The following is a 27,500-nucleotide window of genomic DNA, read 5'->3' as shown; positions in this document are numbered from 1 at the left end:
CAATTTGCTGGCTAATTGCGAGGCGGCGCGTTGCTCCGCTCCTCCACCGCGTCAACTGTTATTTCCCACTAGGACGTAATCGGATGACTGTGAGGTGTAGCAGAGGGAGGTTACAATCACATTGTCTGGTGTGTGTGTGTGTGCGGTAGGCATGTCTGTGTGTGGTCTTTGTTGCTGCCTTGAATCTGAGGCCTAGGTGACATTTATAACTTAAAGAGAATTTATTAAGTGAATTTGCACACAACACTCCAGGACCATGACATATTCCCCACTTCCATATTTCCATGACTTCAAAGTTGTATGGGTTTGTTTCACATTCGTGTTGCATGACATTGACCGACTTACAGCAATGACAGTCGCTGCATAGCTACAGTAAACGACAGCACGAATCTGATTTTCATCCATGGATGTATGTTTTGTTGTGTCAGTACTGTTTCTGACTACTGCTAACATCTGTGTTGCATCCACCAATCTAGGTACCCTATTTTCTGCACTATAAGGCGCACCTAAAAGCCTCAAAAAAGCTGATGGTGCGCCTTATAATCAGGTGCGCCTTTTCTATGATCAATATTGAGCTTGGGATTTGTCGATGGGGAATGAACTGATAAAGTAAGCTTTACCTGTTTTTTGTGTGTTTACAGTTGAACAATGTTGGTCATATTGACATTGAGTTATTACGCTATTGAGAGTTTAGAGTTATTATTTGAGTAATTACTGTTATTACTTTGAGTATTACTATATTGTGATTGAAAAAGTTTTAAAATATGCCATTAATTGAGGGTGCACCTTATATATAGAAAAAGTTTTAAAATATGTCATTAATTGATGGTGCCCTTTATAAATCGAAATAGCTTTAAAATATGTCATTAATTGAGGGTGCGCCTTATAATCCGGTGCGCCTTATAGTGCACAAAATATGGTAGTCTATTTTAATCAATTTTATTCTGTTCTGAACCTATAAATTGATAATCACAGGACCATTGAGTTGGGTTCGCAATGACAATCATGATCTTCTTTTTATCTCCAGGTTTCATATTTCATACCTCGTATTTGATTTCATCTCAAATAAATGAGCATTAAAAGGTCCATTTCTGGTTGTAGCTCTACCATGTCTCAGACTGATGAGGTAAACATGAGAATGATGAGAAGCGATCAAAACATTACTATTTTACATTGGGTTATTAGCGTACATGAATATTTGAAAGGCACTTCAACATTTTTTACACTAACAATAATCTCCACTGGTGAGACTGGAAGAAGCATTCTCTCATGTAAATAATGACTACCGTAGTGAGTCAACTTGCTTTAATGAATGAATGAAACTATTACATTAAAAGTAGAAATAAACGGCATGAAAGAAAGCGACTGCAGAGCAGACAAACTACATTTGGATTATTCGCCGACGTTTGGATGATATGATGTTCTGCCATTAGCTGGGAAAGATCAAGTTTGTACAGTATGCATAATGTACAGTCAAACGGTTCGTACATCTGTACGTGCATCTGGCTTCTGTTCGATGCCGTGCTTAATTAAGGGCCAAATCATGGTGTTTTTTTACTTTTAATAGTTGCTTTTTCCATTCGTATTAATCGTGAAATGGCGTTCGAGATGAGAAGCTACGGATAATTCAGTGGCAACTTCAGAGGAACATACTAGCAATAATGCACATGAAATTAGTTTTTTTGTTTTGTTTTTGTTTTTTTAAATGGACATTTTTGTTAACACTTATATCAACAGCATACACTTATTTTGTGAAAAATCATTATATATATATATATATATATATATATATATATATATACAGTGGGCCCCCGGGTTACGAACTTAATCCGTTCAGCGGCTACGCTCGTATCTCGAATTGCTCGTATAGCGGGCAATCCAAACCCATGTTAATTCGTGAATGCGTGCAACGCGCGCCGAAGCCTTCGGTAAAAACGACACACTGTATACATATATTAAAATTGAGTGACAAAAGCTGCTGTACGCTTGCATTATATAATAAATACAATGGATAAATAACGTTTACCTTTGAAACGACGAGACTTGAGCTGGGTGTAAGCAGAGGGGGGCAGAGTCTAACACTCAAAGTTATTACGGCGTTAGATATGCTATTGGTCTTACAGTGTTACAGTAACTCTTTCAGTCAGGGTGCAAATCACGCAGATACTAAAACATCATCCTCTTATTTCTTTCTTTACCGCTGCTAGTAATTTTAGAAGCTATGTCTAACAGATAAAGTTTGCAAAGTCTTCACAACATTCCGTTTTTCACTAATTTTCTCTCCTTCCTTCCATCCTGTCCCATCAAGCTAGATAAAGGCGTTCGGCCAATAGCATATCGGCATTTCTGTGATTGACGTGTGACGCCGGCCAATAGCATCTCCGTGAGTGAGACCGGGTGACCTTAATCGACCAATAGCATATTCGCATCTCCGTGACTGACTGATAATTATTCGCACTTTTTTTTTTTAAACGGTTGGAATGTATTGACAATTAATTTAAAAAAACACACACATTTAAACCAATGACAATTCTTTGTCCTGCAATCGGCACATTTAATTTCATGTCAGCTGTTTTTCCCTTTAGCTGTACAAACACTACACTTAAATGGTAATATATATTTAGACACCGTGAGTGAGACAGTCAGTGTGACGTTGTAAGACCAATAGCGTTTACGTTACTGCCACAAGTATCTACTGATGATTGATGATGTTGCTACAGTTGATTTTATTGACGAAATTAAACGAGAACATTTCTACATACTCAATGGCCGGCATGTCGAATTGCTCGTAAGGCGAGAGGTTTGTTCGTAAGCGGAGGACAAAAATCTCCCTGATCCACGCTCGTAAGGCGAATTGTTCGTAAATCAGGGTGCTCGTAAGCCGGGGGCCGACTGTATATATATATATATATATATATATATATATATATATATATATATATATATGCTACTCAAAGTCAAAAGGGATAGGCACCAGCACCCCTGCGATTCTGCAAATAGTGAGGATAAACTATAGAAAATGGATGCACCGATGGCTGGATAAATGTGCGTGCACACTAAATGTTGATCATCTTAAGGCAGCTCCATACAAACTTCTGGAACGCATGATTTTCCTTCTCATTATTACCTATGGGAGAAATCGTTTTGAAATAAGAACAACCAGAAGTCAGAGTTTTTTTTCTATAGGTCATGACATGGACGAGAAAGGTGGGGTTCCTTTTCAGATTTTTTTTTTTTTTTTTGACAACTGCTATTTTTGTTGTTAGTGTTACAGGTTGAAAACGTAACATAGACCTACAGGGGCTCGTTTGCACCGTGTCACATGTCATCTCCACCAGCTCCAGACTACATCGAGAACACCTTAATGAGGGCCAACTCGTTGTGTGTGAATGGTGTGTGCCTGCATTGTGTGTGTAGTGTGGGGGTGGGCGGTCGTTACTCGTTATTTAAAGCTGGGTGAGAGCTAATTAAAGCATCCTAATAGCCGCTATTGTCAAGTCATTCATAGAGCGCTATCAGGATGCTACAGCGGTTATTGCACTTAATGCTAGCACGGAGGCATACTTGACGGTGATGCAGACCTCCCCCAGGAACACACAAACACACTTATGTACGCACATAGACACACACACAAACACACTCGATTTCTGAGTTTTTTTTTTTTTTTTTGTACTCGCTCCCGAATATATAGGGCCTCATTTCATTGGCTTAACGACCTCATTTAAATGAGCTTAATGAAACGCACTGAAATACAGGCACGGCCACACAATGTCACGCACACGCATCTTGTACACGCGCATAAACACACTATGTCTTCATTATGAGGCCTGTCCGGTCCCCTGTGGAAACAACACAACTTATTTATTGTCTCCTTTCATTTCTTTCTGAGTTATATTAATGGTGTTGGCCTAACAGGTTGCATCCATAAACTTTCAATTGCTTTTTGAACAGCATTGTGGAGCCAAACAACAGAATTGTGTGGGCCCCATGTAGCAAAAATGTGAAGCGGCAGTGAGGAACTGCTTTAATCAACCTACAGAATGTAGATCAAATAAAAAAAGCACAAGACAGAATGTCCAACAAGGATTATGGGTTGTGTATCGCAAATTGGTGGTTGTGGCAGGTTGGTCAACTATATGCAACACAGATGTGAAGCAGTTAAAAAACTGTACTCATTCATATTATTATTATTGGTAGTTTAACCAATAAACCTGCAGATAATATAGTCAAGTGGTCCTGGGCTCAAATAGGAATATCCAGCAATACATCAACTTTGTTAACCATGCAACACTTATGTGAAGCACTTTCAGGAAACAATGAATGAAATCTTAGTTTGGTGCAAGGGTGCAAAACCAAGCGGCAAATCCACACTAACGATGTTTTTGATGGCAATGGTAAATGTGAATGAAATAAAACAGATGGAAAGCGCTTGCTAGAAACAGAGCTGATACAACTAAGGCGGTGCATATGTTCGATATGTCTAATTAAAAGACAGTATAACTGAACTGAGTATATTGTACAAGTTTCTGAGATTTAAAAAAAAAAGTTGAAGACTGAGACCAGATTTGGACAAGTGACGGAAAATCAATATTCTGCAACTGAGACTGCAACCTGACAGCTCAATAAGCTCTGGGAAAAAGGAGGGTGTTCTTTCTTAGTCCACCGTAACTCCTTGAACATCCCGCCTTTCCTTCGGGGACTTAGCAGCTCAAGGCGCCTGGGTTGTTTCACATGACGAGCTCCCGCCGACAAAGAGAAGGGGGATTGCCGGCGTGCCGCCTGGAACCTGCTCTGGTGCTCCGACAAGACCACGACCAGTCCGTCTGTCCATCTGGCCTCCAGCGGCATCATTACCTCGTTCGGGTACAATAAAAAAGCTTATGCGTGGGCATCTCGCCGGAAAGTCCCCGGAAAGCTCTCCATCGCATGCCGTAAAACTGACTTATTGAAGGTGACCGGTGTTGGGAAGTAACACGGTACAAATACCGCAATTCCCCAAATATAAAATGCACTATTTTTTTCCCCAAAACTAAGGACAAAAGTTTGGGCGCTTCCTATAAACGGTAATGTCAGTTAGCTGTTTGCAGCAGGTGCCAGTTAAGGCATTATTTTCAAAAAAAGAAGCGAGCAGACTGAACAACCGTCCAAATCCATCTTTCCTTCACACACAGGAATATTACTAAAACTGAGAGGATTGTTTAAAAGTTATGAAGAGTAGCAAGGTATGCAGCCGAGATCTCCGGTTAGAGAACGTGGAAATGTATTCCATTATTAACTACGGTCTTTTGGCACACACATCATCACAAACTTGGTGAAACATGGATGCTGCACAACTTCCGGTAGTTATAGTAAAACAAACTCGCATCGCGAAGAAAAGGAAACAACTGCTACGAGCGCATTCAGTTACACTGGCGAGTCTTTCACTGATCACTCACAAGTTTGAAAACAAACTTAATGAATTTAAAATTAAAAAACAAAATAGAAACCAGTGTTTTCAACAACAACAACAACAACAAAAATGGCAGTGAAATTACAATTTAGATTCATAAAACTGACCTGCATTGTTGCTAAAACGCCCTTTGTTTTTATATTTGAGGTCATAGCATAGCATTTAGGACTGCATTTTAAACATGCTTATTTTGATATTATTATACAGCCATACAGAAGAAGTTTGAACGTAATTGTAGTTTGTAGTGTACTTTATTTGTTACGATGCACAGAACATAATTCATTTAAAAAACTAACACTAAAATGAATCAATACGGAACTAAAATAAAGCATTTCTAAAAAGAAAAATGAACTGGCAAACTGGTTCTAAAAACATTAAAACAAATAATATAAAATATATATATTTCTCATGAATACATAGTACTTTTGTCACCTCTGGAGTGAGAGGACGAGAAAACTTCACAGGAGGCAATACCTGACTTTTCATTTGCTTGTAATTTGCATGAATAAAGAGCTCAGCTGTTAAGCCTCCTCGTTGTCACACTAGTTTTATATTTGGCTGCAGTGTGGAAGAATTTTTTTCTTCCTTTTTTAGGAGCGCGACTCATTTATGTAAGTGATTAATCGTCTTATGAATATTAACGCTTTTGCACCAAGGTGTGACCGCCACATTTTTCTTCTTCTACTCTTCAATTATCACATGAAAAACATGTCAGATAAAGAAAAAAACAGTCTCAGTTTTCATGGGCTCCTGTTAAAGTGTTTCTTCATCACCTAAAAGGCAGTAATAATACTGATGTCTTAATCAACCTGACCTTTATTTCATTAATAATATCAACTAGTATTCTTTACAGCGCCAGTTCGAGTACCTCTATGAGTATTTCTGGTAAGCACTTTGGGGGGTACATGAGATTTGAACAGGGTTTCTGCAGGTATCAGCAAACAACACATTTTAAAATTAAGTGCAGGTATATTGAAACACAAAGCAATTTATAACTAAATTGGATCTTTATTTTTATAGTTTTACACTACAGATAATCCGGAAAAAAATGATACATGTTCTTTTTGGGGAGTACATCAATTAAAATAGGTTGAGAACCATTGCTTTAGTTTTAATGATATGACTAGGGGAAAAAATAAAAAATAAAAATACAATACAGCTGTATGACTTTTGGCTTTAAGATGCAGTCTGGTTCAAAATAAGTGCTTTTTTTTGTAACTACAGAGCTGTATCTAAGGTTTGTCTCAATTTTAAGAAGGCATATCGTTCACTATGTCTACTAGCCAGAGGCTGTTTGCCCTTGAGTTCAAAACTGTTAAATTAGCTGAGATTTTAATGGCCCCGCTTGCTTCAATCTAATACTTTTAAATCCGTTGATACGAAAAGTCACAACTTTTTGCGTTAACGCAGCTCTAACAGTTCATAAATACTGCATATTGACTTTTTGTTTCCATCTCGGCCCTTGGGTCAAAGTGATCCCACGGTGCCTCCCGTTTAAAGCATTTGATTTGTAACAAGGCAGTTAAAAATGATGTGGACGCATCTTGTTAAACTTTTACGATGTTTGCATGAACTTAATATTGCAGCGAACGCTTGCGAGTGGTGTTTTTATGTCGATGCGCATGGGTTCTGTAAGAGGAGGGCATGATTTTTTTATGAACGTTACCACGGCGTGGAAAATCGTTGACAAATAATTAACGGAGCGACTTGGGATGAGGGGGAGGGGGGACTGCGCTGCGGATTAACTACAGTCTGCTGTTCCGTGCGGTTAACTTTACATCGGTAACGGACAATAACGCCAGATGGTGTGCTTGTAACACGCGCGCGCACACACACAGGTGAAAATAAACGGCAACTTGTCCCATGTCACACCAATCCACAGTGTGATTGGTTGTGAAGCTTATGGAGCATCGCTTTTACACGTGTCGGAAGTTCCCAATAGGAATTCCCAACCCGCTAGCGGCTTTTATCCGATTTGACCGAACGGCAGAGGGGAACCGAGATGGAGAGCCAGGCACCGGAGGTGTTGGCCGGCTCCCGAGACGCCCGTGTTGTAATTAAAGCCGAGACGAGCGCTTTGCCTTTTAGACACGGTTTGCTCTCTGTTGCCCGTTTAGCAAAAAGCTGTTGAAAAGCACCGAGCAGACAGGGAAGGTGATGAAAATGTTATGGTTCAAAACAAATACAATAGGTGCCTGGAAAGGAATGTCGCCTAATTGCGCTTGAATGATGACACCGGCTGTGGCGGGTGTTGGCAAGAACTGGCGGGGGAAGCGTGTAACAATTGGGCTAACGCCAACGCAGATTACAATTTGCAACCCGTGCGTTCAGGGGGAACTTAAATTACAACAGTCGTGTTTACCTCCCGGGAGAGCGGATCGATGCCATAAAGGTCGTTTTTAACCATTGAGCTAACTTGGACAAAGTGAGACAATGTAAAGTAACTGCATGAATTGCATAAACACGCCTTCTGCATCTCACGGTTTAGCAACCACTGGGAGTTTAAGATCAGTCCTGAGCCCAGCTTTTCATCCGACCATTGGCACAACTAAACCGCTATGGGAGAGGATTAAGTCACAAAATGTCAAGTACAGATTCATGACCAGAGGATACCTACAGAGAGTTTTTTCCCCTTATTTCAGAATGCTGAAAAAAATCCTGAAACTCCAACCCAGGAGAATTTAGAATAGCTGGCTTTAAACACGGCTGAGAGGAATTCAACAGGTTTAGGATGAGTTTAAGTCAGGAAAAGGAGAGTTTTCACCTACCTATCCTATGAGGTTATGCGGTTGTCACAGGAATTCCAGGCAATAGGTCAAGGAAATAAAATACCCTTTTGGGGGTATTTAGGGTGAGTAATTAAAAGATAGTTGATTTTCAATGATAGAGGCCCATTAATACCTTTTCAAAACCTTTTTTTTTTTTTTTAATAAAAATTGTGGCATATATTACTTGTTTATGAGTCTCAAATACTTGGAAATTACTTTAAAAATACCCACTTCCATAGATTAGTAAATAAACAATAATAATAATAATAATAATAATAACAATAATGATGATACTACTACTACTACTACTACTACTACTACTACTACTACTACTACTAAAAATAATATTAATAATAATATAAACGTGCCAGAGAAGTGAAAATGATCACCAAACGCCTACAATATATAGTAATCAGTGTAATTTATAGTAACACACACATATATCACAAATTATCAATCTATTTCCGCAGTACTAGATGGTAATTTGAGGAGCAATTGTACAATGCAACCTAGCTTGTTGACAGTGGGCCCAGCACTGGCTTCCTGTGTATGGAAAAGTAGCTAAATGCCACTAAAATATGTCGATAGGTGTGCAATGAACCGCTGGGATGCCATTTCATTTTATTGCTACATTTTCTATACACACTACCAATTTTTGAAAAGCTATGGATGCATTGTCCCAACGGGAGTGAAAGTGTTAAATTGTTATGTGGCAGGAAACATTCTGGTGAAATACGGCTAGCATCGAGGGTAAAATTCGGGTTACTGTACTTTTTCCTTTGTTTTACTCCTGAGGCCATTGTACATCTTGTGCATACTCAGCAACGCTAGAACAAAAATCATTGCATAACAATTCCGATTTATACAAGTATCTATGTGCCGCGGTGAAAAAGAGGTTAGCTCATTAGACTTACAGTTTTGAAATTCTGGGTTTCAATCTCAGCTCCAGCCTTCGTATGTTACATTCTTTCTCGAATAACCGTTTTATGTTTTTAGTTTTTTGATGGAGCTCTTGTATAGTATTTATAGTGTGTTGATAATGAGGCTATTGGTGGGTGTACAATAACGCTGCAAATGTACATGAATCACTCGCGGCGTTGCTCATAACAACGTCGGCATACTGTACGTCCACAAAGTCATAAACATCTCAAATCATTCAAAGCGTTCTGCCTTTACTTTCTTGTTTGTTTGATTTCACGGAGAAGTCAGACCATCATTGCCTGAAGGTTATTTGCATAATCAAAGTGGGAAAATAACTGCGGAAGCTCGGAGGACGCGCCTGGCTCTTGGCAGACAGAGAAAATGAGGATGGAAGGGGAAAAAAGGTTTGGCGAGAACCGAGGCGTTGACGGGAGCGGTTCGGATGGCGAGCTCCGTGAGACAGGCGGAGGCCAACCGTGACGACCGGCGAACAGAGAAACATTTCCGAGGGAAAGGAAGACGGGAAGCTAACGCCTTTGAGGAACTTGACAGAAAAGGCGGGCCGGGAGTTTCTTACCTTGGTTGACCCAGAGACGACCGAGCCCGCCGCCGCGATGCCTCGCTTGACCGCCGCTTCGCCGCCGGATGTCGTCACCACGACGGCGGCCGGCGTGGGGAGCAGCGACGGGATGACGGGGAGCGGAAGGAGCCCCGGACGGTTGTTGCCGTTGACGACGGCAGAGGCACAGCTATGATTGGCTCCCCCATTGTGGAGGCCTGACAGGCGGATGTCGCGCCGCTCCCAGGGTGCCCGGTAGTCCCGTTCGAAGCGGTGGTGGTGGCGTGACATCACTTAATCGTCCTCCCGGAGGGAACAGCAAGGGCAGGCCTGACGGACAAACAAATTGAAAGGTCGGATCGGGGTTGAATTGCTAACCTTTATTAGGTGCGTCTTGTATTGTATGGAAAGTATTGCAGGGATTAAAAAACACATGTACGCACACGCGCGCGCACACACACACACAAACACACGCTTTCGTTCCCTCAATTTTGTAAATATGTAGTCTAAATATTAAGAGATCATACAATATTGATCAAAATTTTGTACATACAATTGTGTGTGCTTATATATATATATATATATATATATATATATATATATATATATATAGTTTCCGAACTCCCTCTTTTACGAGCTTTTCATCTTACGAACGTGGACCGCTGCGTTTTTAGACCCCCTCTGGCGCACAAACCTTTCGTTTTACGAACAATCCTACATGCCGGTCAGTGTGGTCGAACTATTTTTTTCGCTTTGTTGCATCAAAAATAACTATTTTCGCATGTCACGGTAACGGCGATATGCTATTGGTCTTATAATGTCTCAGTCACGGTGTCAGTCACGGAGATGCGGATATGCTATTGGACGATTAAGGCACAGCTGGTCTGTGTGTTGTGCAAACTTTATCTGTTAGACATGGCTTCTAAAATTGCTGGTGGCGGTAAAGGACGAAGTAAGAGGATGATGACAATAGAAACGAAGCAGGAGATAATAGAAAAAATACGAAGGAGGCGCACGCATAGTTAACCTTCCTCGTGAGTATGGCCGTAACCTCTCGGCAATCTAATGTATTTTTTTTCAATATGTGTATTCATTTAACACTTTGTTGTAATATGCCTAGTATATTAATAGCACTACTTAGTACTACTTAAAGTACTATTTATTTCTGTTGTTTGTTGTGGGATTGTTTGGTAATAATTTTGCAATTACTGTACTTCCAATATTAGTTATAACATCAGTAATATTTATTCATATTGTATTTTTGTAGTTTGTTTACAGTATTTGAGCGTCAATGCTCTGGCGGTGTAATTTTGACTTCAGCCACTTACTCTAGGACTGAAATCCCTGATGTCTTTCTTTGAGAAATATTGCAATACTAATGATCACTAAAATCATGAAGCACTTTCCCTATCACTGAAACGAGGAGTTAGCAGTGGGTACAACTACTAAAATAAGCGTTGAGATGTCACTCAAATGCTCACTCAATTTTTTTTTCCCCATCCCTTCATTCTCCAGCCGCCTGCCTGCCCGCCTGCCGCAGCCCCCCCTTTAATAACCTTGAATTTTCTGAGCGGCTACAGTTGTATTACCTCTAAAAATATGTGAGGCGTAGAGAGGAACACGGTGCTCGTCCGGCGGAACAATGACGGCGGTTTTTGCCAGCTAATATTCTCCCTTATCTCTACCGCTCCACACCTCAGCAGGGAAAGAATAGGGCAACGGGGCAATTCTAAATAGGTAAGGAACAAACATGGGGAGAATATAATGTAAGTACACACATAAACACACACACACACACACACACAATATATATATATATATATATATATATATATATATACACACATATATATAGATACATATATATATATATACACACATATATACACACACACACACAGTGATGCTTCCTACTTTGCGGTCTCAGATATTGCAGTCTCAGTACTTCACGGGTTTTTAAAATATATTTAAAAATATTTCAAAATAAAAAAAAATTCTAAAAAATTTAAGAAATGCGCAAAAATCGAAAAAAATTGAAAAAAGCAAAAAAGTACATTATACAGTACTGTATTCATCAAATAACTAAGTAATATTAGGTAATACCTATGTTAAGAATTCTTCAAGCGTTAAGAGTTTGTGACTTTTTTTTATCTTATTTTGAAATGAATGCTTTTAATTTGTCGGGTCGCGTTGCATTTCCGTTTCCTGTTTTACATTCTCTGTGCGTCATTCGGCTTGTTACGGTGTTACGCCTATGTTTAGTAAGCGATGAGTGTTTATTCTGTTTATGTGTTTGTTTGTGTTGAGGTTGCACTTTATAGTTAGTAGTTGTTGTTAGTTGTTGCTAACCCGCTAATTTCGGCTAAAAATACAGTCAATTCATAGATTAAGTGTTTACATGTTAGTTGGCTGACTTTAAGATTGTTGTTGATTTATGATTCAACAGATACTACATGATACACTATACATGAGCCAAATTAAATGTGAAGTTCAACTTGCATACTCTCTTACCGGAGTCTTGGTGCAGAAAACCAGTCCTCAGAACAAATTCTCAACAAACTAAGTAATATTAGTTATTTAATGAATATACAATAATGTTAATGAGGATAATGTAATGTTAAATAATAGGAGAAAGAAAATCAAATACGCAAAAAATACCAAAAAAAAAAAAAAAAGGATTGTTTCTGGTTACGGCGGCTATATTGGGGCGTACATAGAAATCTAGGAACTGATACCCTACTTCGCGGGTTTCAGACTTCGTGGGGGTTGACACCCCCCATTAACCGCGAAATAGGGGGGGGATCACTGTGTGTGTGTGTGTGTATATATATATATATATATATATATTTATATATATATATATATATATATATATATATACACACACACACACACACACACACACACACACACACACACACACACACACAGTTCAAGGAGTTCAAGCCCGAGTGCAAATCCACCTCGCTTCAGGTGGAGTTTGCATGCTCTCCTCGAGCCCGCGTGGGTTCTCACACACACTAACAGACACGCACATTGTGTGTGTAATATTGTGATCACAACCATATACGTGTCTTGTGCAAGTGGCAGCTGCATGATGGGTGTTACCCAAACAAAATCCTGCTACGTTTGCATTTGTGTGAGACGAGCAGATGGATTTGAGCTTCCTAATTAGCGAGCCTTAAAGTCCCTGTATAACTATGAGGCAGCTTTTTAAAGGTCTGCATGCGCGTGTACAGATCGTGTTCATGTGTGTGTGTGTGTGTGTGTGTGTGTGTGTGTGTGTGTGAGAGCGTGCGTTTGTGTACACAAACTGGAGGCTCATAAGGCCTAGCGAGGAGGAGGGAAACCAGACACCCGGCACACCTGTGCGCTCTGCCAGAATGGATAAAAACTTAAATTCATCACTACCACCAAGGGGATGCGGTGCCAATAGGCATTCAGCCATTTTGCGTCACATCCAATGAACTACAATGGGAGGAAAATGTTGACAGTCCTCCGAAACAAGGGATGACAACATAACACAAAAGCTATTTTCGTTGCAGACGAATTGTTGCGCTAACTTTTCCAGTCAGGGGGCCCTCACCCCATTCACTAGTCCGTATTGTAGCTTTAAACACAGAGAATGAGTTTTAGGCATTGATGCCGCTAACTTTGTCATTCAGGGGAACCTCAATCCATTCACTAGTCCATATTGTGCTTTAAACTCTTACAATGATTTGTGGGCATGCTGATGTACTGAAGCGCGAACTATCATCATGGGGAACTTCACTCCAGTCTCTCGCCTCCAGTGTGTGTTGGAGTTTGTGCACTATTACAATCATTCAAATGATTTGCAGATGTGATAACTTTGCTAGCTAAGAACCTCACACCATTATCCTGCTACCAATCTTTGCTGTAGCTGTATAACAATATTGCGATAGCTCAAAAGACTTACAAGGGTGATGATCATTTGATGCGTTAACTTTGTCAGTCAGGGGAACCTCATTCCATTAATTCTTAGACCTTAGCCATACGGAAGCCCGCAGAAGCAAGAAAGCAGGAAGTTCCCACTCGATACTTTGGACTAACTGTGTCCGCGCCTTCTTCTGTCATTGGATCTAATTATTGTTATGAGTTTGGCTGTAATTACGAAAAAAAGAATGGATGAAGAAGATGATGTTGTGCGCTGTAAAATTCCTGATCATAAGGCAGCAATGGAGATGGCATCAAAAATCCTTCTTTATGCACCAGAGAAACACCAGACATCAGCGATGATCGACGGTAGTTACTTGCAATGACTAACGCAACTGTATGATATGCAGGCAAACATTTTTTAAGCAAAAAAAATGAAGCCAACACAACTCAAAAATCATTTTTTTTCACAAGCTGGCCAAAACAACATTATAAATACAGTACAGTGTACAACACTGTAGTTAAGTACAGTACTGTACTGGCATTATTTTGTATACAGTACAGTATTTGGACCATGTTTTTGCATTTTCCAGTCTTGTGTCCATATATGTTTCTGGTGTTGTTTATTTCTTGCCAAATGACAAGCTTGCCGGCGCGTGTCGGTGTGTAAACACTGATGGGAGGTGATTAGCAGAATTTTTTTTGCTTAATAAATAAATCCTGCCTGGCGACACATTGTGCGTTCATTATGTACACTGAAATCATGCAGGAATACGCATGAAGAAAGGAGGAACGCGACAGATGGATGCTAGCAGCCAGCAAATGGCATTCAGCAACAAAAAAAAGTCAATGTGGTGCACGCCTGCGTGTGTGCGTGGTAGCACGCTAGCATATGTGTGTTAATGCGTGTGAAATGTGCAATGTTTGCTTTTTGCCGCCACAAACCGAATCGGCCTGCTACCAATACTCCCATGGAGGACAGGCTCTATTTCCAATCTGTGGTCGTATTTACTTCTATTGACCCGGTGGCAACTCTGCTTCACGCACACACGCGCACACTCTCTTCACTAATGATCAATTCATCCATCAGGCGAGCGTGTGCACTACAAATGAGCCTTGCCGAAAGTGGATCTGCTGTAAGTTCTAGGAGAACAAGATATTGCTGTAAATGAGCAGCCCCCATGAGATGCTAGCACGCACACACGCACGATACTAATCCCGAACGCGCACACACAATAATACACACACACAAAGCAGTGAATATGCGGAAAGATCCTCCAAGACAACACAATGTTCATCCTGACATTTAAATAGAGCAGCAGTGCAGGAGTAGAAACGTCAAAAAAAAAAAAAAAAAACACACGCACGCGCAGCCACGCGCACGCACAAGCAATTAAAGGGCAAACATGCCCTGAAACGGGAGCCATTTTTTTATGATCCTCTTCTGATTGGTTTGTTGACTGGAAAATGCAGGATTTTTATCAGCATTTGATTAGTTCTTTGAATACATAGTGGTGTGTGTGATACATTGCAATATTTGTTTTTATAACCACTGTTCCATGAAGACGTCAAGCATTTCGTCAGAGGTTGAGCCAACCAAGTAATTTGCAGACGAAAGCTCGGCTTGGTCTCGGGAGTTCTTCTGGGGGATAATCAAACATAGAAGAACGCCGCTTACCTGCCACACCGTTCTTGGGATTGATTCTTCGCATTAGTCACCGCAATTAATCCTGCCGCTTTGAGTAGAATTAGTACTTCTACTACAATTGCTACACCTCATTAGTGCTCCGGAAAGAAGCAGGCAGTCAGTAGTGGGCCCTGTAATAAATATAGGACATCTAGAAGGGAAAAAAAAAAAAAGATTTAAAAAAAAAAAAAAAAAGCCTGCGGGCAAAGCTGCTATTTTGCAGCCCAAATAGCTTGTGCTTGGGTGATTAATAGCGACGGAGAATGGCTTGGCTTAAATAGCTCCAGTTTAACGGGACAACTGGGAGGCGTTTGACTCAAAAACACATGTGAACTGTCAGGTGATCAGCGGCGAGGGTGGCTAATGCTATGCTAAATCCCATAACAAAAATGATCACCAGTTCATAGTAGCTAGCTAGCACTTGCTGCTTTGATGTGTTGGCTCATTCGCAGGGTTAGCAACATAGCTTCTAATGTGGCCAACAATTGACATTAAGGTTATTATATGCTGACATCACTTTTGGAAATCCTAATAGCAACAAATCAACTGATTGGATCCTCGACTTCGGTTTAGCCTGTTAGCATTTTGCATCTACCCTTAGCACATTAACTATAACCCAAACCTGAACACTAACTCTATCCTAAAACCGAACCTTCAATTCGAAGTGCAGTCGCTTTTTGTGATCTCCTAGCTTGTGCATGTAATTATTGAAGTTAGCAATACCATCACTTTTTGCTCAATTTCCTGTTTATTAGTTTCTGCTTTTCTATCTTTTTTTTTTTCTAGATTCTGTTCTTGTGACAAATCAGAGTGATTGATTTGAATTATTTTTCTGCACTCTAATCAAATGGTCAGACAAGAATATTGTTAACAAAGACATCAACCTAGGACTGAACCTTTAGTTCATTTAGCTCATTCTTGGGACCAGAAGGAGCAAACTGAAAGCAATTGTAGAGAGATTGACACTAAGTAAGCGCTGATTAAACAGTTGGCAAAGTAAATTTGGTTTTGAGGAAGAAGTAAAAGTGTCAACGTTCCATCACATTTGAAAACATGCCTTCTTCATCCATGTCTGCATCCAGACTGGTTCAACGTCCCAGACGAGACCAGTCCATCTGCCCCAAAACATGCATTCTCCATTCATCACTTCCTATATATATATATATATATATATATATATATATATATAATTTATATATATAGCAGGGAAAACAAAAGTGATTTTGCAAAAGTTCAAAAATTAGGTTGACATTGACACCATTTAAATACATTACATGTTATAAAGTTTGATTTAATAACATTTAAAAGCATAACGGCTAAATGTTCCTTCACCTTGTTTGTTTTAATCTCTGGACTTCACTAATTGACCGGAGTTTCCAGAGCTCAGCATCCTATAAATTTTTGTATTAATTTTCCATAAAATATTCAGACCCCAAACCATCCAGTGATTTATAGATCAGTAGCAGAATTTTAAAATCCATTCTACAGCTCACTAAGAGCCAACAGTGTTTTTTTTTTAATTATTTGAGCGATAGTACAAATACATTAAGTTGCTTTAAGGCAGTGCTTCTCGAATAGTGGGGCGGGCCCCCCTGGGGGGCGCGAGGTGATGCCGGGGGGGGCGTGGATGATCCCAGAAAAAGGGCTTTGTTTTCATGTGGAATGTAATTGCAATAAAGTAATCATTTTCATCATTTTCTTTCAGTTTCAGGCCCTTTGGTGCACTTGCTTCTTTTTTTCCATTTTAGACTAAGCTGTAACCCGTATAAGCGCGATAAAAATAATTAACAGTTGTTGAAAGTTGATTTATATTGCGTTTTTCTGTTGTTAGGGTTAGGGTTAGGTTACATGTGTAGGTATACTTAAACAATTTTCATCAACAATAATCTTATTTATAGTCAGTGCATCGACTGGGGGGGGGCGCAAAAAAGTTTTCTCTTTTCTAAAGGGGGCCTGGCAAAATATAGTTGAGAAACACTGCTTAAAAGTATGACAAAGTATGTCTGTTGATTTTGGACCAATTCAGACAGGCAAAAAGTTTAATCCAGAGCCTCCATGGGACGGGGGAATTGACAGATTATCGGAGCAGTGGGAGGAAGTTAAAACGTGTGAAAGCAAGAAGGTAGAGAAAGCAATCCCTGTTAATTAATCCAGTCAACTGTGTCTTAGTTTTGTTCATTCAAACAATAAGACCACTGGTGGGTTTAAAGACAATCACATGTTGACTTGCCAGTCTGTACCATGCTCAAGTACCATTAGTAATGTCTAAATTACAGTACGTGTGAAGGCTGGGCTTGGACTTGTCATGCAATGTCTTATCATGACTGTATGGCACTTACTTATATGAATAATACAGAAAATATATTTTTTTACATGACACGTGTTATAGACTGCTGATAATGAAGGATCCATAATTATTGTCTAATCTCTTTGGGAAAAGGTTTAGGGTTAGATTCTGGAATGGGTGGTTCGGATTGTTTTGGACTTTCGGGTTAGGATTTCAGGATTCAATTTAAACTTTGGGTTAAGTTTTAGTATTAGAATGAAGTACAGTATTTAGGTTGGCTTAGATTTTAGAGTACGTAATTGAAATGAATTAAAATCAAAATCAGTTGTTCCTGGAAGCTTAGGACTAGCTTTATTGAACGTCAGGAAAATGTTTGAATAAATGATTTCATGTACCGTTGCATACAACCTTGAATGCGAGAGGAAGTGGAGTAGCGGTTGCGTTTAAAATTGTATCCCATTTCAAAAGATCATCGTTGAGTGATTTTTCTACCTTTCAAAACGTGGCTCTTCAACTGAAATCCTCACTATAGACCGCGTTTGAGAATGATTACAGACCACCTAAATACCATTATGACTTTAATGAATTCAATGAACTGCTTTTCACTGTTTAGTTGGTTAATTAGTTCATTGGTAAATTTGCCACTCTCTGTTCCCTTATATCTTTGTGAAACAGAATCATAACTTCTCGATATTGAGGCTCGGCTTGAGTCTTCAGCACTTCAGGTCCTGTTTTAGGGTCATGATTAAATTTTAGGGGTGGCTCACGTCCTTTTGCCGAGCATCATTTGTAACGAATGACAAATTAGCATCGGAGACTGCTGCTAATGAGAGATTTTAATTATCGGCTAATCCACTGGTCATTTTGTGATGAAGGGATCAATCACCCAGTCGTTAAAATGTCAGACAATTGTCGGAAATGAGCTCTTGTGCTCAGAGCGGCGCAGCTGCTTGGCATAGAATGTCCTTTCTTTTACAGCAGTGGGAGAAGTCCATCTGTTCTCCACTTGACAATTTTTATCACAGTTTTACTTAATTTGAAAAACAAATACAGTATCTGTGCTGGCTGCTACTGCATTAAAAATCGTCTCGTTACCATTTTCAGGATTTAGGCCTCACACCCGGGGTCCTCTACGCTCCCCCAAACAAAGGAAATACCAGCATGTAGTTGTTTCTTGTTCAGAGTCTCCTAATCAATACCACTGAGCTCCTTTTTGGTCATTTGAGCGGCGCAGGTTTGTTCCCTCCCCGCCTCGGCCCGACTGTGTGCTTGGGCCATTAATCTGCTGAATCCCACTGCAGCCTCTCCAGGCGCTCGCCATGCGTATCTGAAAGGCCATGTCTTCATACCAATGTAAAACATAGACAAAGAAAGGCTTTTAGGCCAAGCGGCAACTCAGATGTGAGATAAGTGGTGGAAGAGAGAGGCTCTCCTGGGATTTTTGTGTCTTTGAAGGCCGTAGTGACAGAATTTTGAGCGATTGAGAGAATGGCGCCTACCTTACGACGACGTCTTGTGTGCACTTAAGATGAGATTTATTCTGTTAAGAATTCTTCAAGGGCTTCAGTTTGTAATATTTACTTACCTGTATATATTATTTTGAAAGTTGTGCTTTTAATCTGGAAGGTCGCGCTGTATTTTCATTTCCTGTTTATGTTCTCCGTCATTCTGCTCTTAGCGGTATTCGCGTTAACCAAGGCTGTGTTCAATAAAAGAAGGTAGCAGACTGAGCCAACGTCTGAGTCCATCCTTGTTCCCATGCAGGGGCATAAAGATTGATTTATTCTGTGTTAAGAATACTTCAGGCGTTTTAGTTTGTTTACTTATGTTTTGTTTAAAATACAGTTTTGAAAGGTCGCGCTATATTTTGTTTCCTGATTTACTTCTGAAGCTGATTGGCTGTCTCGCGTAATGTTTCGTGGTGCTCCTATTGACCAATCATGCCAACATGATAGACCGCAATTGAAATGCATCGCTTTCTACGCCAGTAGTCGATCTGAAACAAGCATTATTTTCACAAGCTACGCCGGTTGCGACACCCACCCAAAATCAACCCAAACCATAATCCAAACCCTTCCCGTTGTTCAGCTTCCTATCCCCACCACTAATAAAGAGAGTCAGCCACGCGAAAAGAAGAAAGGGAGCGGCAAACACTGCTGGACGACATCAGAGTGGCGCCATGAGATAAAGTGGAAGAAGATGATGAGGAAGGGGAGGCCAAATGAGAAGCGAGATGGAGGAGTGGTGGAAAAAAAAAACACACATGTTCTTTCATCAACACAGGCCCGCGCTAAATCACTTTCCTGGCAAGAACAGAGCGGCCGCTATCTCGCCTTTTTAATATGTTGCTAGAGTGACAGCGCGTGATACAAGATGTGAACCAGGAGGTGGGGGAGCTAGATGTGGAAGACAGGGTAGGAAGTGTCATGTGGACAAGGGGAGCTTTGTGTTAGGGCTTGAAATCACGGACTATTTCAGTAGTTTTTCCCCCAGTAATTTATATTTAATTTGCTCAGTGTAAGCTAGTAATAAAGACTAAGGAATGACAGACAGAATTTTCTAGGCCATTGTCAATTCTGGTATTTGACTGAACGCTTCTTTAATTGAGTTTTGATGTGTTTTAGTATCAGGTTTGTTTACAAATGGAGTGTTTGTGGACCTCAAGATAAGAGGGGGAAAAAAGGGTTGGCGTAAGTATCTTATAATAAAGTATACAACAGGAATCATCTTGAGTGTACTTGCATGTACACATTGTTGTTCTAGAAATTGGTTTTGGTCAGTGCTTCTCAATCATATTTTGACAAGCCCCCCCTTAGAAAGAGAAAACCTTTCGCCCCAGTCGACGCGCTGACTATAAATAAGATTATTATCTAAATACTGTATAAGTATACCTAAACTTGTATACCTTTTAACATTAACAAAAAAAGGAATATAAATCAACTTTCAACAACTGTTCATTATTTTTTACAGCGTTTTTACAGGTTTCAGAAAAAAAAAAAAAAGTGCATCAAAGAGCCATTAAAAAAATGTATTATTTTGTTGCAACTACACTACACATGACAAAAACAAAGCCTTTTCCCTGGGGTCATTCGCACACCCCCTGGCATCACCTGGCACCCCCCCCCCCAGGGGGGCCCGCTCCACTATTTGAGAAGCACTACTCTTGGTCATGTCTACGCAACAAAAGGCGTTTTTACTCTGCCTTTTCCTGATCTCAGAGAATTAATTCTGGATTTTTGATGCAAAGCTGCGCTGCTTTCTGGTTGTCACCTAAATTGCCACGCCCCCTGCACACAATGAGTGGATCAGGGGTGGGCAATTCCAGGCCTTGGGGGCCGGTGTCCTGCATGTTTTCCCGTTTTCTCTCTCAAACACACCTGATTCAAATGATTAGGATTATTTTCAAGCTCCAGCAGAGCTTGTTGATGAGCTAATGGTTTAAATCAGGTGTGTTAAGGAGAGAAAACTGGAAAACATGCAGGACACCGTTGCCCACCCCTGGAGTAGATGAAGATGACAGCAAAGGCAAAGCCACTAATGGGGAAAAAAAAAAAAAACAAACAAAAAAAATCAACCAACTAGCCCATAATTAAGTATGGTTTCCAAAACTTTAGGAGACCATTTGGCATGGAACATGTTAAATGAAGAAGTTCCAGCTGCATGTCCGCTCGCAAATGCGTCTGCTATGCATGTGATGTCAACTTGTTCCTCTATAAATCGCTAAATATCCAAACCTGGATGTGTACTTTGCCAGGTTAACGCATTTAACCAGCAGCGATCGCTATCTTAAAATGCAGAAATTGATTTATTGGGTGTGCATATGTGTGTGTAGATTTTAAGTTAAGTGTTTGACGCTGGGTGGGACAAGGGTTAAGTGTTTTACCGACATCTAGACCTGAGGTGGCCAAGTCCGATCCTCGAGAGCCACAATCCAGACAGTTTTCGATGTTTCCCTTCGATTGAAACACCTGCCTCAAATCAGGGTCGTTATCAGAATTCCGTGAAGCAGGCCGATGAGCTCATTATTTGAATCAGGTGTTTTGGTTGTGGGAAAGATCAAAAACAGGCTGGATTGTGGCTCTCGAGGACAGGACTTGGCCAACCCTGTTCCAGACGTTGGATTTAGGGCCGTCTTAGATTTCATTTAGTAAAGATATAATAGTTGAAAAACTGTGTTGTTTGACTTATCCAATTGGGTCAAAATGTAGTCCAAAAATAGTGATTGAAAATTGAGTCGTGTTTTGAGATCACCCAATGTGGTCCAAATTTTGTCCAACAATAGTCATTTAAAACTGCTGTGTATTTAGCTAAGGGGGTAAGCAAGTTTGATCCTAGAGAGCCCGTTTCCCTTCTAAAACACACTTGATTCAATCGATCGGGATCGTTATCCGGCTTGTGCAGAGCTTGCTGATGAGCTGATTAGTTGAATCGGGTAATATTTAAGAAAGAAACATCAAAAACATGCGGCTCTCTTGGAGCGAAGTTGCCTACCTCAGATTTAGCCTATCAAATGTGGTCACAATTTTGCATGAGAATTCTGGTTGGAATTTGCGTGGTCCAAATTTACTTCAAAAGACGTTGACGATTTATTGGCGAGAAAAGTCAGTGTTTTTTTCCAGCCGAAATTATTTCAGGAATGAAATGCATTATTGCAAGATTTAATAAAGATGATTTTGAGTTTAACAAAAAGTGCTCTGATGCATCTTCATCTATGCCTTGCATGGCAGCATTTTGCACCCTGCATCCACTGCTTGCAGCTCAGTAGAAAAACCTCCCTCAATGCAGTAAATGTTAATGGCTACAAATGTCGGCTTTCTATCAATCAAAGCTGATGAATGATTAAAGTGCAATCATTTTGCTACTTAACTAAATTACAATCAATGGTCTATCTCGTCACTTATGTCACAATATCTTATCTAATTACTTCACTTGCATCCTTCAGTCTAGTAGTTTGGATGTCAAAAGTTAAATATTCATTGATCCACTCATATTTCCTCAGAGCTTATAGTAATAATAGGACCGTAATAATGAACTGCAAAATGAAAAAGTTGGCGTGAGAAAAGATCTACTCAATAGAAGACGAATGAAACCAAGCTTTTTTCAATCAACTTTTTGCTAACGGTCAACACCGATTTAATACTGCAGCCAAGTTAGTTTGCATAGCATTGTCAAATACAATACAGCAGACTTCACAAATGATGTTATAAAAACAGTTTACATGTTGCGATTTGCTATCTGCGTGGCTATATTTGTGAGGACATACATTGACACATTTCCTAACCGTAACCATCAAAAAATGATTGCCAACCCTAACCCAAGTCAAACCTTTACTATAAAAGCAAGTCTTGACCCTCAAAAAGGAGGTCTGAACTAGTGAGAACTAGCCTAAATGTCCTCACTAAGTCAGTAAAAAAAACTCAAAACAGCTCTGGCAATCACACACCAGCTGCCTTATCTCATGTCCTCTCTCATGGACTCTTGAAGCATCACAACCAACTCCAATTCGACCGCTGAGTGGCCACCATTATATGAAAAAAAAAAAAAAGATTACAGTACATTGGTACAAACTGGGTGCTATGCTCCTGTGCAGGTCACATTGAGTTAGAGGATATTGAAGTATTTTTGAGGGGGGGGGGGGGGGGGGGGGGGGGGGGGGGGGGGGGGGGGGGCTCCAGAACGTGCGTCGCCGTCATCCAAGCGAGCGGATTACGCCCCGACCCAGCAGTTTGACCTTCACTTAACTACGAGCCCATCACGCCGCGCCTCGTGTTTTATTGACTTGATTCCATCTCGGCGTCTTCAAACTGGACAGCAAATGTTGTTACAGAGAGCGTCTCCTCCATTGACCCCCCCCCCCCCCTCCCCTTTCTCCCCACACCATTCGGCCCCCTTTTTAAAGTGGCGCTAAATAAGTAATGGTCCGTCTCATCGGCTTTGGCTAGCCACTAACCGGATGGGTTACAGTAAAGGGAGATTAATGGATGCAGGGATGGAGATAAACGGACGAGTGGCCTGTGACGATGGCTAAGTGACTTATAGTATGCGCCGCGCGCCACTTGGCCGACCACACTGCATCCATTTGTGTGTCCCCGGAGCAGAGATGCGCGTGAAAAATGACACGTCTGGAAATCAAAGCTTGTTGGCATGGAGAAACTGACCTCCATACACACTAGAGAGGCTTTATTACACGAGAGGTTACCAACCCCTTGGGCCAATTTGGAGCCTGGTCCGACCGGGACAATGCATTTTTGACATTGACAATTCACAGTTAAATGAGAATTCTTCATGTTTTTCAATACGCTACTTAAGATATAAAACAGTATGCACGTAGTAAAAGCAAATCCTTCTAAATCACCAACTAATGAAGTTTTGCTCACCATTCACATGTCAATAACATTTTGCCTGTTTTGTTAGCAGTAAGCTAACCTCTCCTAAGGCAAAATATGTGTTTGTTTGAAATAGACATCTTGTAGTAGCGCAAAAAAAATAGTACAGAAGTCCAGATGCCAATCACCTGATTGGAAATAGGGCCTTATGTCATTTGGATAAACTTAATAACTTAATCAAATGTTGAAGTATCAAATCGGGCCTCTGTAGCGTCAGATCCACAAAAACTCAGGTGACTTGAAATCGGGAGTAAAAAAAAAAAAATATCGGGACATATGGGTCCATCTATCCATCCATTTTCTACAGCCGCTCATTCCCACAGGGGTCACAGGCTTGCTGGCGCCTATATCAGCTGGCTTTGGGCAGTAGGCGGGGGACACCCTGAACTGGTTGCCAGCCAATCACAGGGCACACAGAGACAAACGACCAATCACACCTAAGGACAATTTAGTATGTCCAATTCACCTGCCAGCATGTTTTTGGGGAGTGAGAGGAAGCCGGAGTGCCCGGAGAGAACCCACCCGGGCTCGGGGAGAACGTGCAAACTTCACACAGGAAGGCCGGAGCCATGGGGATTCGAACTGGGACCTTTGAACTGTGAGGCGGACGTGCTATTCACTGCGCCACCGAGCAGCCCTATCGGGACATATCTTAAAGAAAAAACAAAACAAAACAAACATAAAAAAACAATAAATTCAAATAAAAACAAAGGAACTATTTTCTATTCAAACTGAAATAATTTAATTAATCATTTAATAAAAGCACCATTTTTAAAAATCGATTTAACAAAATTGATAAAAAAATAATGGTATATTATAAATATCTTTAAAAATCACTATTTCAAAACATAATTGTTTGAAAGAACATAATTGTTTGTTGTTGGTAGAAAGAGTATTTCAAATATTATATTATCATTTTATTAATTTAATATTTTTAAATGGGTAATTAAAAGTAAAATATAATTACGTTCAGATTTATATCACTTTTTAGGTACATGATTTTGTGCGCTTTCATCAAGACTGTTACATTTCCTCAATGTTATTTAAATTTGAGTCATGGCAACTGTATCATTACAAACTACTAGCCGGGCATGAACCAGACAATACAACCGCAATTTTAGTCATTTTCGTGCAGAGAATCAGTTTGCCGTCGCACGTTTTTCATCGAGTTTGCTAAAATGTCGAGGCTGACTCCACAATAACAAGCAAACTAACAGCTTTATCCCTCACGCACCAAACTTTACAAGTGGGCGCAATGCAGTCAAGCGAGCCCACTTGGCAGAGCGCTTAATGATGTGGCTGCGGTTCTTAAACACTTCCACTTATTGCTACACCACCGCTTGGAGTTGATCTCAGAATGTTTACGAGCAAAGAAACTCGGAACAATGGCAATCTGTTACAATGTCACGCTGGAGACCAACGAGCTCTTTAGGACGTCTCGGTTTTCCGCACGTCTAGAATGTCATGATACTTGTGATTTCACTGTAGAGAGACATTCCAGAAAAACAAATGGCGGGTGCAGCAAAGCAGCCCCGGAAATTACTATCCAGCTGCAAAAAAAAAAGCACCAAAACAATTTTGTTCATGTGTGTATGTGGTGCTGAGAGTCAATTTCTTGACCTGTATTAATAATTCCTTATCAATCCTTATCATTTGCACGAAATCTAAGTGGAGGAAAAAAACGCTTTTTCAGTTGTAGTGCGACGGTCGCATGTCATTTTTCGTTCCGGCTTCCTTTCGTTTTCACATCCTCGCCAGCAGCCTTCTGGAAGGACTAAAGCAAAGTTTTTGGAGTCAGGCAGCCCTTTTAGAAAGCAAATTCTCCAAGGACCCCCATTGCTAATTGTTAGAAAGCCCACATTGTTTATATGTTTGTAGTTTCGTTCGATGTGCTGTTTGTGTACGATGTTGTAATTTCCCATGCTGTGAGCATTCCATGGACGTAACACTAGTCTAACGTGCTCCTCGTCCGCGACACCGTTCAGTCCGTGACATAACTTGATAAAGTTGCTCATAACGCACATTCTAGCACATTTGTGATTGTGTGTATGTGATGATAGGTGAGTTTATTTCCTTATAACGTTCAATTTGGACATTAGTTGTGTGTTATAGAGCAGGTGTATGCTTGTGTGACGTCCTGTACTGCACTTAAATTGTTGTATTCGGCTAGCATGCTAATTATGCTAATAGCGTTTCGTTCATATGAGGAAGCATTTATTTGTGTTTGGCTAGAGCCGAATGCAGTGAGTTTAGAAGTTAAGAATGTTATGCTGCTTGTTGAGTAGTGGATTGAATGGTGTATGTACTGTATGTATGTGTGTTAACATTTCTTCTTTGTATTATTGCAGACCACAGTTAATAAAAGTGCTGAATGGAGCAACTGTACATGTTTTTTAACCGGAGCATATCCATCCATATTTTGCCACTCGAAAAGGAACTAGCTGGAGACATCATAGTAAACCCTGAACCCCACGTTTTACGATCCTCTCCGTTTTACTAATGTTTACTGGCTTCATCGTCTTGTTAACAAGCAAATGTAAAACGCATTTTGACAAATTTAAAAATGATTAAATTCTAAAAAATAAATATAATATTATACAATATTAAATTGATACTTAAGTATTTGGGATTGAATGTTTGGACCAAAAAAAAAGGGAAAATACATCTCTGAGTTAAACTGGATGAATTGATTGCTTTGTTGAGTCATGAATACTTTCACAATTTAATATAAAATAACATGAAATTAACACACACACAAACACAACCACATATTATATATATATATATATATATATATATATATATATATATATATATATATATATATATATATATATGTTAGTTAATGTTAGTTAAGTAAGTTGATGGCCCAAATTATTTCGCGGACCCCACTTTGAGAACCACTGGACTAACACTGGTGACCCCGCGCTGATCAATTTGCTCAATTTAAGCTTAATTAGCTGCCCACATACGGCAGAGCCAATCCATCCGCCTCGGTCCATCCAGCTCTAATCGTCTTGAGGCTCCGCCGCCATTCTCTCGCCCTCAAAACGAGAGCAAGGTTATCTCATGACGCGAAAAGTGTTCGGACGCGGACGTCGCTTCATCGTAAGCCGGCTTTTTAACAAGCTCTCATTTACAAGAAGCCGGCGCCACAGGCGCAATCAACAATGCCCCCGGGTCATGCGTAAAGACGCTGTAAAAATCCGACTGGGTCCACTATGGAAGCAGTTTGGGGATTGGCTATAAAAAGACGCTCCCGCAGTTGCTACACCGGAGCTTCGTAACCACGCAAGATAATGAACGTCTCGGTGGGAAAGGCGTTCATAAATAAAACAAGCCACGATATAGCCGCATGGCATTTACTGTGCTTTTTCCTGCAGAATGGTAAATCCATGCTAATGGCGCGCACAAACGCAAACACACACGCAAAAACGCACGCACACACACACACACACAAAAACACGCACACTCTAAGTAGATGGGCGTCGTCACTCTGCGGCACTTTGACCTGTGCTCGGTGAAGACATGACCACGCATGAAGAAAAG

General features: G+C 40.3%; 1 protein-coding gene across 2 annotated transcripts in view; it reads right to left on the bottom strand.

Annotated features, from left to right (window-relative positions):
* Window positions 1-27,500, bottom strand: part of klhl29 (kelch-like family member 29) — a 222,498-nt gene that overhangs the window by 138,781 nt on the left and 56,217 nt on the right. For both annotated transcript variants that reach the window (XM_088403994.1, XM_088403996.1), the window contains one exon: window positions 9,716-10,027. In XM_088403994.1, the coding sequence (XP_088260120.1) occupies window positions 9,716-9,988 (273 nt within the window). In that variant the 5' untranslated portion in view covers window positions 9,989-10,027. The remainder of the gene's footprint in view (window positions 1-9,715; window positions 10,028-27,500) is intronic.

This window comes from Hippichthys cyanospilos, chromosome 20, assembly GCF_059441005.1.
Source record: "Hippichthys cyanospilos isolate Australia breed blue-spotted pipefish chromosome 20, RoL_Hcya_1.0, whole genome shotgun sequence".
In the NCBI taxonomy this organism is placed as follows: Eukaryota; Metazoa; Chordata; class Actinopteri; order Syngnathiformes; family Syngnathidae; genus Hippichthys; species Hippichthys cyanospilos.
Note: the sequence above shows the minus strand (reverse complement) of the source record. Positions and strands in the feature narration are given on the sequence as shown.